This window comes from Bufo bufo, chromosome 5 (genome assembly GCF_905171765.1).
Source record: "Bufo bufo chromosome 5, aBufBuf1.1, whole genome shotgun sequence".
In the NCBI taxonomy this organism is placed as follows: Eukaryota; Metazoa; Chordata; class Amphibia; order Anura; family Bufonidae; genus Bufo; species Bufo bufo.
Window position 1 is genome coordinate 457,352,891 of NC_053393.1, and position 13,410 is coordinate 457,366,300.

The 13,410-nt window shown below is 44.7% G+C and overlaps 1 protein-coding gene across 1 annotated transcript in view; it reads right to left on the minus strand.

The window, feature by feature from the left end:
* Positions 1-201: 201 nt before the first annotated feature.
* TMEM196 (transmembrane protein 196) overlaps positions 202-13,410 on the minus strand; it is a 100,097-nt gene continuing 86,888 nt past the window's right edge. The window contains exon 4 of the mRNA XM_040434017.1: positions 202-261. Within this exon, the coding sequence (XP_040289951.1) occupies positions 202-261 (60 nt within the window). The remainder of the gene's footprint in view (positions 262-13,410) is intronic.

Genomic DNA, 13,410 nt, shown 5'->3' on the forward strand with positions numbered 1-13,410 from the left:
AAAATACTGGTGAAATGCAATTTTTTTTTGCATAATATAAAATGTAATCCATCTGCTGCTGAAAAGATCATTTCATAAAAATCATACTGAAAAGTATAAAGAGGTGTCCTGGAAGTTGTAGCAACTAAAAGACATAAGTACTCGTAAAAATAAGGTTGTCTTATTAAAGGTAGTGTCCTAAATAATGTCCCCAAAATTGAGTTAAACACGTCCATTAAAAACAAGCTGTGCTCCTCCATTGCTAATGTTTTCAATGGTCTCCTGTGAAAAGAAACAGAAACATGTATGAGTTTCAGATAGAGACATAAGAGAAATGATTTTTCTTCAGATTAGAAGTAAAAAAAAAAATCATACATCTCTATGATGCCGAGTTCTGGTTAGTGATCCCACAGTGGGGGGCAGTATGCTCGTCTGTAACACACTCGTCTGAAGCTGACTCGCCGTTCACAGATTGCTCTATCTAGGAAGCCGGAAACTGTAGACTATAATAGGGTGTAGCAGGAATCCGGCCACTCCCTGACATTTATCCTGGGATTCGGCTGAAAAGATCTCGCTATGCGCAACAGTTTTTGTTTGGCTGAATCCTGCCGGATCCCATTATAGTCTATGGGGTCCTGCGGGAACACAGCACTATCCGGCTATGACAGATCTGAGACCTCCGACAAGCTGCTGAAATAGCCTGACGGATTGCTCTGCTGTCTGTGTGAAACTAGCCTAATTTAGCCAGAGGGTAATATATGAAGTTACTGGTGACTTTTGGTTGTGAGACAGTCATAAGTCCTCAATGAAATGCAAGATTTCTGAACATAAGAGAAACAGTAAACTGTAACTTTTACAGTGAAAATTGCTAGACCAAAAGTCATCATGGGGTCCTAGTTTAGCCAGTTCAAGATTAGACGATTAATCAACTGCCCCTAATCCCTGACCAAATACATCTTTCGTCTTTTTAGTATATGCATCTTCAAAAGCTATAACTTGGCATTTACTACCTCCGGTTTAGGCGTAGAAAATGGCTGGCACCTTTTCATAACTTCGACAGATCCACTGCCAGCGCAGGGCCTTGTTAAGGCCAGCGTCTAAAACACCAGTCCTAATAAATGTGCCCCATAGAGTATTTCTCATATACTCCAATGTTAATGCATTGGAGTGTATGAGAGAAGCAATCTAATGATTGCTTGTTATATAATTTATAATAAAACAAATATAAAAATTCAAATCACACCCCTTTCCCAAAAATGTAAAAAAAAAAATGTAAACAATTAAAAAAATACACATCATGAGTATCTTCACATGCAAAAATGCCCGTACTATTAAAATATAAAAAATTGTTTTCCCATATGACAAACGGCAAAATAGAAAAGAAAAAAAGTAAAAATGGACGATTTGCCATGTTTTGGTCGCTTCACCTCCCACCAAGTTTTTTTAAAATATTAAAATGCAAGAAAAACTATATATATGTGGTATTTACGTAATCGTACTGACCCAGAGAATGAAAGTAATAGGTCAGTTTTGCTGTATAGGGAACGCTGTAAACACTAAACTTGTCAAACTGTTGCGGAATTGTGTTGTTTTTCCAATTTCACCTCACTACATATTATGCAATATTAAACGGTGCAACTTGTCCTGCAATAAACAAGCCCTCACCCGGCTATGTAAACAGAAAAATAAAAAAGTTATAGCCCCGGAAAGGCAGGGAGTGAAAAATGAAAACTCAAAAACAAATAACTTTCTGGGTCTGAAATTGTTAAAGATCATCTAAGACCATAGTCCCCGAATGTTTTAAAAAGGCCTTTTTACCTCGCAGCAGACATAATCTTGGTCTGCTAAGAGCCATCAGCTCCTGCAGTTACCTGACTTGACTGCTGGGACTGGAGCAGAATGCGACATTGACCTTTATAGGCTCAATGAACACTGTGTATACAGTGATGGGCCTGGCAGAGATGGTGAGAGACCATGAGCCTGGCCATTACTGATGACTGGCTCCCCGCACCTGCACAATCTCTGTGCAGCTGCTAACTTTGGAAGTACGTCCAGAAATATCTTTGCCCATTTAAATGCGATCCAAGCAAAAGTATAAGGTCTTTGGACGGTCTGTAACTTGTTAATGTGCAAGTAAAAAATACTATGTAACTACAGACTGTTTGAAGAAAGGGAATGTGAATATGTGGCTCATCAGTATTTTAACATTGAGAAGCCGAATTGCAAGCCATCTCAGAATTAGGGTACTTTCACACTTGCGTTGTGAGGATCCGGTAGGCAGTTCCGTTTCCGGAACTGCCTGCCGGATCCGGAAATCTGTGCGCAAATGGATAGCATTTGTAGCTGGATCCGGATGCCGATCCATCTCACAAATGCATTGCAATACCGGATCCGTCTCTCTGGTGTCATCCGGAAAAACAGATCCGGTATTTTTTTTTTGTTGCATTTTTAAAGGTCTGCGCATGCGCAGATCGGGAAACCGGATCCGTTTTGCTGGAACACTTGGTCCAGCATTAATATATTTCAATGGAAAATAATGCCGGCAAGTGTTCCGGAATTTTGGCCGGAGAAAATACCGCAGCATGCTGCGGTATTTTCTCCGCCAAATACCGTAAAAATGACTGAACTGAAGACATCCTGATGCATCCTGAACAGATTGCTCTCCATTCAGAATGCGTTTTTTTCTGGTATTGAGCCCCTAGGACGGAACTCAATACTGGAAAAGAAAAACGCTAGTGTAAAAGTACCCTTACAAGTAGCTATTTGGACCCAAATAGATAGAACATAGTATTTCAATCCTGTTAATTAGGGCCACCTGAAAAGACCTACAGATGTCTCCACCTTCAGCTTTTTTAAAGGATAACTGTCATATTTTTTTTTTTTTTGGAGTATTGGATTGTGGTGATTAATATCACCTTGGTTGCCCTATGTCAACTTTTCACTGTGTATTCAATTACCCCTTAATTCCACATTTTTGTTCCCTGTAGTGCCTACTTTTACCTGTGATTAAAATAGGGTTGCTAGGCATGGTCCGTCTATCTGTTAAAGGACGGAGCACGCTGTTGAAGGACGGCTCACATTACTGACAGCCAGGGACTATAAGTAAATGATTAAAGCCAGGTCCTCCCCAGCAACTGATAACAGTGCCTGGGCAGTGTGCACTTCTCCCTGTCCCTGCGCTTGGCAGATGCTCCCTCACTCAGCAGAGCTGGAGAATGCAGAGTTGGAGCAGCACACAACAGGGAAGGGAGATCTGCCATAGAAACATAGAATGTGTTGGCAGATAAGAACCATTTGGCCCATCTAGTCTGCCAATATACTGAATACCATGAATAGCCCTCAGCCCTATCTTATATGAAGGATGGCCATATGCCTATTCCATGCATGCTTAAACTCCTTCACTGTATTTGTAGCTACCACTTCTGCAGGAAGGCTATTCCATGCATCCACTACTCTCTCAGTAAAGTAATACTTCCTGATATTACTTTTAAACCTTTGCCCCTCTAATTTAAAACTATGTCCTCTTGTAGCAGTTTTTCTTCTTTTAAATATTCTCTCCTCTTTTACCTTGTTGATTCCCTTTATGTATTTAAAAGTTTCTATCATATCCCCTCTGTCTCGTTTTTCTTCCAAGCTATACATGTTAAGGTCCTTTAATCTTTCCTGGTAAGTTTTATCCTGCAATCCATGTACTAGTTTAGTAGCTCTTCTCTGAACTCTCTCCAAAGTATCAATATCCTTCTGTAGATATGGTCTCCAGTACTGCGCACAATACTCCAAATGAGGTCTCACTAGTGCTCTGTAGAGCGGCATGAGCACCTCCCTCTTTCTACTGGTAATTCCTCTCCCTATACACCCAAGCATTCTGCTAGCATTTCCTGCTGCTCTATGACATTGTCTGCCTACCTTTAAGTCTTCTGAAATAATGACCCCTAAATCCCTTTCCTCAGATACTGAGGTTAGGACTGTATCACTGATTTTATATTCTGCTCTTGGGTTTTTACGCCCCAGGTGCATTATCTTGCACTTATCAACATTAAATTTTAGTTGCCAGATTTTTGACCATTCCTCTAGTTTTCCTAAATCCTTTTCCATTTGGTCTATCCCTCAAGGAACATCAACCCTGTTACAAATCTTTGTGTCATCAGCAAAAAGACACACCTTACCATCGAGGCCTTCTGCAATTTCGCTGATAAAGATATTAAACAATATGGGTCCCAGAACAGATCCCTGAGGTACCCCACTGGTAACAAGACCATGGTCTGAATATACTCCTTTGACTACAACCCTCTGTTGTCTGTCCCTCAGCAACTGCCTAATCCATTCAACAATATGGGAGTCCAAGCCCAAAGACTCTATTGATTAGCCTTCTATGTGGGACAGTATCAAAAGCCTTACTAAAGTCTAGATAAGCGATGTCTACTGCACCTCCTCCATCTATTATTTTAGTCACCCAATCAAAAAAATCTATAAGATTAGTTTGAAATGATCTCCCTGAAGTAATCCCATGCTGTTTTTCATCTTTCAATCCATGGGATTTTAGATGTTCCACAATCCTCTCCTTAAGTATGGTTTCCATTCATTTCCCCACTATTGATGTCAGGTTTACTAGCCTATAGTTGCCCGATTCCTCCCTACTACCTTTCTTGTGAATGGGCACATTTGCCAATTTCCAATCTTCTGGGACGACTCCTGTTGCCAGTGATTGGTTAAATAAATCTGTTAATGGTTTTGCTAGTTCACCGCTAAGCTCTTTTAATAGCTTTGGGTGTATCCCATCAGGCCCCTGTGACTTATTTGTATTAATTTTAGACAGCTGACTTCTTCCTCTGTAAAGACACATGCATCAAAAGATTCATTAGTCTTCTTTCCTAACTGAGGTCCTTTTCCTTCATATTCCTTTGTAAAAACTGACCAGAAGTATTCATTGAGGCAGTCAGCTAGTTCTTTATCTTCTTCCATATACCTTCCTTCTTTTGTTTTTAATTTGGTAATTCCTTGTTTTAGTTTCCTTTTTTAATTTCTGTATCTGAAGAATGCCTTATCGCCTTTTTTCACTGACTGAGCTAATTTCTCTTCTGCCTGTGCTTTAGAAGCTCTTATAACTTGTTTGGCCTCTCTCTGCCTAATCTTATAAATTTGGCTGTCATCCTGAGCCATCTGCTCAGTGTATAAATGAAAGCAACATGTGTTAAGAGGACACCTTTGTGCTGCAGGAGATTAACCCTTTAGGGGGAAGGGCTCTGGTTACTGAAACTTTTGGGGGGCTATTGTTACTGGCTAGTGAGGGCAGGCGGGATTAGCCTCAGGGTGAGGGCAGTGGCGGCCATCTTAACTGAATAGTGAAATTGCAGTTTTATGAAGACTGGTTGCTAAGGGCTGAATCTTATTAAATATGGGGTAAGTCAGTCTAATAGTAACTGATTCTGGAATATCATGTTATTAGTAGCTACATATATGAAAATTGAAATTCGGGTCTAAATGTGACAGTTATCCTTTAAGTACATAGAATCTGTCACCAGGAAAATGCTATCCAATCTGCAGGCAGCAGGTTATAGAGCAGCAGGAGCTGAGCAGACTGATATATGGGTTTATGGGAAGGGATTCAGCTTATGGATTGAAATCTCTGTTCTTGCCGCGGCCAGTCCTCATAACTGATAGCATTCCCTATGTTAGGACTGGACTCCTAAACACAGAAAGAACTTTAATGAATAAACGACAAGTTATACTGAACCTTTTCCCACAAAACTCGATCTGCTCAGCTTCTCCTGCTCTAGAAAATGCTTCCAGCAGATCATTAGTAAAATTTCATTCAGGGCTGAATTAACTGGGTGATTGAAGTCAGGTACTAATACCTTCTCCCTAAATCAACAGTATTCCCATTGCCTGGAAAAGTCTCTCTCTGTTTCCCTCCCCTTTCTTTCTCCCTCCTTGATTGTTCCATATGGAAAATGCAAAAATGCATTCATTAGTATCAGAATTTTTTGAAGATGCTACACCATTTTATTGTATTTCTGATGAAATGTAACAAGGTTAGGGTGTGAAACAAAAAATCCTCCTAACTCAACCCACCTTAAACCCTTAAGAACCATGCCTTATTAGGCCATAAAGGAGTATTCCCATCTGGGACATTGATGGACTACATCTGGGACCCGCTCCTATCTCCAGAACAGGACCCCTGAAGTGAACCGAGAGCAGCCTTAGCCTTCCATTCACTGCTGTCGAAATTGTGAAAACTGGCTCAGCTATTTCCGGCATGCTAGTCGTGGTCTCTTTCACTTCGGAGCTCCATTCTCTAGATAGGAGCAGGTCTCTCAAGCGTGGCCTATGCCCCATTCACTTCTATGGGACTGATGTAAATAGCTGAGCCAGTGCTCTGCTATTTTCAGCACTCCCATATAAATAAATGGAGGGCAGCCTTGCATGTGGATCCGCTCTTCTTCACTTTTCAGGCTCTCTTCTAGAGATAGTTGTGGGTGCCACAGGTAGGACCTGCACCTATCTGACATTGATGGCATATCCCAGTAATATGCCTATAAATATGGGCCAACCCCTGTTAGGACCAAGCTTTTTTTTTTTTTCTCTTCTTCTTCACATTCAAACCATAAGAGCTACTCCATTCTGCCTCCCTGACTGCCTTCACTGGTATTCAGTTCCCCATCCTGAAAATTCCTGGACCGATAGGTCACATGCACCACTGCAGCCAATGACTGGCCTCAGTGGTGACATGTGCCCAAGCGGCATGTTACCCAGCTTGGGGACATGTCACCGATGAGGCAGTCATTGGCCGCAGCTTTGGACTTTATCCTGTCCGTCTAGAAGTTGAGAAGGTGAGCAGGTGAGAAGCGTAGAGCAGGTGAGTAGGGATGAGTAAACCCGATGTTTATCAGGTTCGGGTTCGGGTGGTGGAGGAATTCTATGATGGAATTCTATGATGGAATGCAAAATGGAAGCCTTTAAGAGGCATTCCGTTTTGCATTCCGTCATAATAGAAGTCTATGGCCAGCATAACAGATCCGTCTGGTTTCCGTTATGGAGTACGGAAGACAAAGTCCTGTCCTGCATAACAGAAACCAGACTGATCTGTTTTGCTGCCCATAGACTTCTATTATGACGGAATGCCTCTTAAAGGCTTCCGTTTTGCATTCCATCAAAGAATTCCGTTATATTCCGTGCTAATGGAATCCATAATGGAATTCCTTCACCGCCCAAATGCCAAACCCAAAACCGAACCTGAAAACGTCGGGTTCGCTCATACCTACAGGTGAGTATCCTTTTTTTCAACGACCTACAATTTGGACAACCCCTTTAATCTCTTGTCATTCTAATGACAAAACTCAATGCCTAATGGTAATTTCCTTCCTATTTGATAAAATTGTAATAATAGAGATCCCCTTATACAGAAAACATTCTCATTCTGATTCGTTTTTACATCATTCAAAGTCTAAAATGTGTGACAAATACATACTTCGACCTCATTTTATCTAGAAATGTTAACCTGTAAACTTATGCTGCTCATATGAAATCATTTGCTAGGGAGCTGAATGCATGCAAAAGTCTCCCTTAGCTATAAGCTTTTGTCCCCATCCCCAGGTAACTTTTACATTACTATTTGTAGCATATAATTTAATTTCTACTGCACAGAAAAAGCACAGCATTTCTGAACTTTTAACTATATACCAAAGCAGAATATTAGTCATATAATTTCCATTTCTTTTCTATTGCTGCTAATTGCATGCTGCAGAATACACAGAATGTACAGTTCATTGCTATTGGCAGTGGTAATGCCATCCTGTGATGCTGGCATCTGGTATTAGTATTTGTAAAATAAATAGTAATTTTATTTCAGACACTCATTCCACATTGTCAGCATATCCCTAATTACTGTATACCATAAGTAGCTTTAGGTTTTACTGAGATATGACTTGTTAATAATAATTAGGGTTACATTTTTTCAGTTCTTGTATCAGTATTCTTCAGGCTTCCTGTATGGTGGCACACAGGATCTCTAAAGTTCTATACTTTGGAATTGTAGGTACTCCGTGTGCCTCCATATGTGCCTTTGGTATGAATCTATTTATGCTTCTGTGTGAAATTGGAGAGATTCAGAGACAGAGAAATACAGGACCACATTGACTTCGTCAAGTACACTTTTATGGTTCAGTAGTTAACTTCAGCATTTATCATGTAGAGAAAGTTAATACAAGGCACTTACTAATGTATTGTTATTATCCTTATTGCTTCATTTGCTGGCTATACTAAATTTTACATCAAATTATACACGTCTCGTTTCCAAGGTTACGACCACCCTTCCATCCAAGATTGGTGGCTGTGCTTGCACACTATAGGAAAAAGTAATGGCCTATGTGCGTTCCTATGGTCCAGGCCACCAGAGAAGCCAGTGCTTTTTTCTTTAGTGTGCAAGCACGGTGTCATGACCGGCGTGCCGATCACATACGTGACGCAAAGGGAGGGAAATGGGAAGGCCCTGTCCAAGGGAGAGGGAAAGGTGGTGACTAGAGTTGAGCGAACACCTGGATGTTCGGGTTCGACGAGTTCGGCCGAACTTTCGAAAAATGTTCGGGTTCGGGATCCGAACTCGACCCGAACTTCATCCCGAACCCGAACCCCATAGAAGTCAATGGGGACCCGAACTTTTGGGCACTAAAAAGGCTGTAAAACACACCCGGAAAGGGCTAGAGGGCTGCAAAAGGCAGCAAAATGTAGTTAAATCCCCTGCAAACAAATGTAGATAGGGAAATGATGAGTTAACATAAAATAAATAAAAATTAAACAATATTAATTGGAGTGAGGTCCCATAGCACAGAATCAGGCTTCAAGTCACCCACCAATGGAGAAGGTCACTTACTATTATTTTGACCACAGCACCCAGACAAAGGAGAGAGGTCCCACAGCAGAGAACCAGGCATCATATCACCCACCACAGGAGTAGGCCACCATTTAGTTACTTTGACCCCTACACCCAGACGGAGGAGAGAGGTTACACAGCAGAGAATCAGGCATTTAGATCACCCACCACAGGAGTAGGCCCCCATTGAATCAGACCCTGGCAACCATGTCAGATGGCACAACCATCAGCTTTATATCAATCAGCACAGGAGAAGGCGACTTTGAAAGACTTTGACCCCTACACCCAGATGGAGGAGAGAGGTTTCACAGCAGAGAATCAGGCATCATATCAACCACCACAGGAGAAGCCACCATTTAGTTACTTTGACCCCTGCACCCAGGAAGAGGAGAGAGGCACCACAGCACATATTCTGGCATCATATCAGCCACCACAGGAGAAGCCACCATTGAGTTACTTTGACCCCCGCACCCAGGAAGAGGAGAGAGGCACCACAGCACATATTCTGGCATCATATCAGCCACCACAGGAGAAGCCACCATTGAGTTACTTTGACCCCTGCACCCAGGAAGAGGAGAGAGGCCCCACAGCACATATTCTGGCATCATATCAGCCACCACAGGAGAAGCCACCATTTAGTTACTTTGACCCCTGCACCCAGGAAGAGGAGAGAGGCCCCACAGCACATATTCTGGCATCATACTAACCACCACAGGAGAAGCCACCATTGAGTTACTTTGACCCCTGCACCCAGGAAGAGGAGAGAGGCCCCACAGCACACATTCTGGCATCATATCAGCCACCACAGGAGAAGCCACCATTGAGTTACTTTGACCCCCGCACCCAGGAAGAGGAGAGAGGCACCACAGCACATATTCTGGCATCATACTAACCACCACAGGAGAAGCCACCATTGAGTTACTTTGACCCCTGCACCCAGGAAGAGGAGAGAGGCCCCACAGCACATATTCTGGCATCATATCAGCCACCACAGGAGAAGCCACCATTGAGTTACTTTGACCCCTGCACCCAGGAAGAGGAGAGAGGCCCCACAGCACATATTCTGGCATCATATCAGCCACCACAGGAGAAGCCACCATTGAGTTACTTTGACCCCCGCACCCAGGAAGAGGAGAGAGGCACCACAGCACATATTCTGGCATCATACTAACCACCACAGGAGAAGCCACCATTGAGTTACTTTGACCCCTGCACCCAGGAAGAGGAGAGAGGCCCCACAGCACATATTCTGGCATCATATCAGCCACCACAGGAGAAGCCACCATTGAGTTACTTTGACCCCCGCACCCAGGAAGAGGAGAGAGGCACCACAGCACATATTCTGGCATCATACTAACCACCACAGGAGAAGCCACCATTGAGTTACTTTGACCCCTGCACCCAGGAAGAGGAGAGAGGCCCCACAGCACATATTCTGGCATCATATCAGCCACCACAGGAGAAGCCACCATTTAGTTACTTTGACCCCTGCACCCAGGAAGAGGAGAGAGGCCCCACAGCACATATTCTGGCATCATACTAACCACCACAGGAGAAGCCACCATTGAGTTACTTTGACCCCTGCACCCAGGAAGAGGAGAGAGGCCCCACAGCACATATTCTGGCATCATATCAGCCACCACAGGAGAAGCCACCATTGAGTTACTTTGACCCCTGCACCCAGGAAGAGGAGAGAGGCACCACAGCACATATTCTGGCATCATACTAACCACCACAGGAGAAGCCACCATTGAGTTACTTTGACCCCTGCACCCAGGAAGAGGAGAGAGGCCCCACAACACATATTCTGGCATCATATCAGCCACCACAGGAGAAGCCACCATTGAGTTACTTTGACCCCTGCACCCAGGAAGAGGAGAGAGGCCCCACAGCACATATTCTGGCATCATATCAGCCACCACAGGAGAAGCCACCATTTAGTTACTTTGACCCCTTCACCCAAACAGAGGAGAGAGGTTCCACATCAGAGAATCAGGCATCATATCAACCACCACAGGAGTAGGCCACAATTTAATGGGACCCCGGCAACCATGTCAGATGGCACAACCATCAGCTTCATATCAATCAGCACAGGAGAAGGCGACTTTGAAAGACTTTGACCCCTACACCCAGACGGAGGAGAGAGGTTTCACAGCAGAGAATCAGGCATTTAGATCACCCACCACAGGAGTAGGCCCCCATTGAATCAGACCCTGGCAACCATGTCAGATGGCACAACCATCAGCTTTATATCAATCAGCACAGGAGAAGCCACCATTGAGTTACTTTGACCCCTGCACCCAGGAAGAGGAGAGAGGCCCCACAGCACATATTCTGGCATCATATCAGCCACCACAGGAGAAGCCACCATTGAGTTACTTTGACCCCCGCACCCAGGAAGAGGAGAGAGGCACCACAGCACATATTCTGGCATCATACTAACCACCACAGGAGAAGCCACCATTGAGTTACTTTGACCCCTGCACCCAGGAAGAGGAGAGAGGCCCCACAGCACATATTCTGGCATCATATCAGCCACCACAGGAGAAGCCACCATTGAGTTACTTTGACCCCTGCACCCAGGAAGAGGAGAGAGGCCCCACAGCACATATTCTGGCATCATATCAGCCACCACAGGAGAAGCCACCATTTAGTTACTTTGACCCCTTCACCCAAACAGAGGAGAGAGGTTCCACATCAGAGAATCAGGCATCATATCAACCACCACAGGAGTAGGCCACAATTTAATGGGACCCCGGCAACCATGTCAGATGGCACAACCATCAGCTTCATATCAATCAGCACAGGAGAAGGCGACTTTGAAAGACTTTGACCCCTACACCCAGACGGAGGAGAGAGGTTTCACAGCAGAGAATCAGGCATTTAGATCACCCACCACAGGAGTAGGCCCCCATTGAATCAGACCCTGGCAACCATGTCAGATGGCACAACCATCAGCTTTATATCAATCAGCACAGGAGAAGCCACCATTGAGTTACTTTGACCCCTGCACCCAGGAAGAGGAGAGAGGCCCCACAGCACATATTCTGGCATCATACTAACCACCACAGGAGAAGCCACCATTGAGTTACTTTGACCCCTGCACCCAGGAAGAGGAGAGAGGCCCCACAGCACATATTCTGGCATCATACTAACCACCACAGGAGAAGCCACCATTGAGTTACTTTGACCCCTGCACCCAGGAAGAGGAGAGAGGCACCACAGCACATATTCTGGCATCATATCAGCCACCACAGGAGAAGCCACCATTTAGTTACTTTGACCCCTGCACCCAGGAAGAGGAGAGAGGCACCACAGCACATATTCTGGCATCATATCAGCCACCACAGGAGAAGCCACCATTTAGTTACTTTGACCCCTGCACCCAGGAAGAGGAGAGAGGCACCACAGCACATATTCTGGCATCATATCAGCCACCACAGGAGAAGCCACGATTGAGTTACTTTGACCCCTGCACACAGGAAGAGGAGAGAGGCCCCACAGCACATATTCTGGCATCATATCAGCCACCACAGGAGAAGCCACCATTTAGTTACTTTGACCCCTTCACCCAAACAGAGGAGAGAGGTTCCACATCAGAGAATCAGGCATCATATCAACCACCACAGGAGTAGGCCACAATTTAGTTTATTTGACCCCTGCACCCAGGAAGAGGAGAGAGGCCCCACAGCACATATTCTGGCATCATATCACACACCACAGGAGAAGGCCTCTTTCAGTGATTTAGGCCTTTGGACCCAGGCAGAGGAGAGAGGTCAGAGATTAGCTTCATATCCCCCAGCACAGCAGAAGACCGCTTTATTTGACTTAGGCCTCAGCACCCAGACAGAAGACAGAGGTAGCATGGCAGAGGTTATGGCTTCATGTCACCCGTTAGTTTAACCGGCCACTTTCATCTGGTTAGGCCCCGGCGCCCAGACAGAGAAGAGTTTCATTCAACTGTGGGTTTCATAAAATTTGTATGAAATAAAGAAGTGGCCCGTAGCACAACAAGACATGTTTTAGGCAGTTAATAAGGACTACTCTGCACAAGGGAGGGACAGGTCCTGTGGGATCCATGCCTGGTTCATCTTTATGAAGGTCAGCTTGTCCACGTTGGCTGTGGACAGGCGGCTGCGCTTGTCAGTAATGACGCCCCCTGCCGTGCTGAATACGCGTTCAGATAAAACGCTGGCCGCCGGGCAGGAAAGCACCTCCAAGGCATAACATGCTAACTCTGGCCACGTGGACAATTTCGAAACCCAGTAGTTGAATGGGGCCGAACCATCCGTCAGGATGTGGAGGGGTGTGCAGACATACTGTTCAACCATGTTAGTGAAATGCTGCCTCCTGCTAACACGTTCCGTATCAGGTGTCGGTGCAGATAGCTGTGGCGTGGAGACAAAACTTTTCCACATTTCTGCCATGCTAACCCTGCCCTCAGATGAGCTGGCCGTGACACAGCTGCGTTGGCGACCTCTTGCCACTCCTCTGCCTTCACCTTCCACCTGTTCCCCTGTGACATGTGGGAATGCTCTCAAGAGCGCCTCTATCAGCGTGCG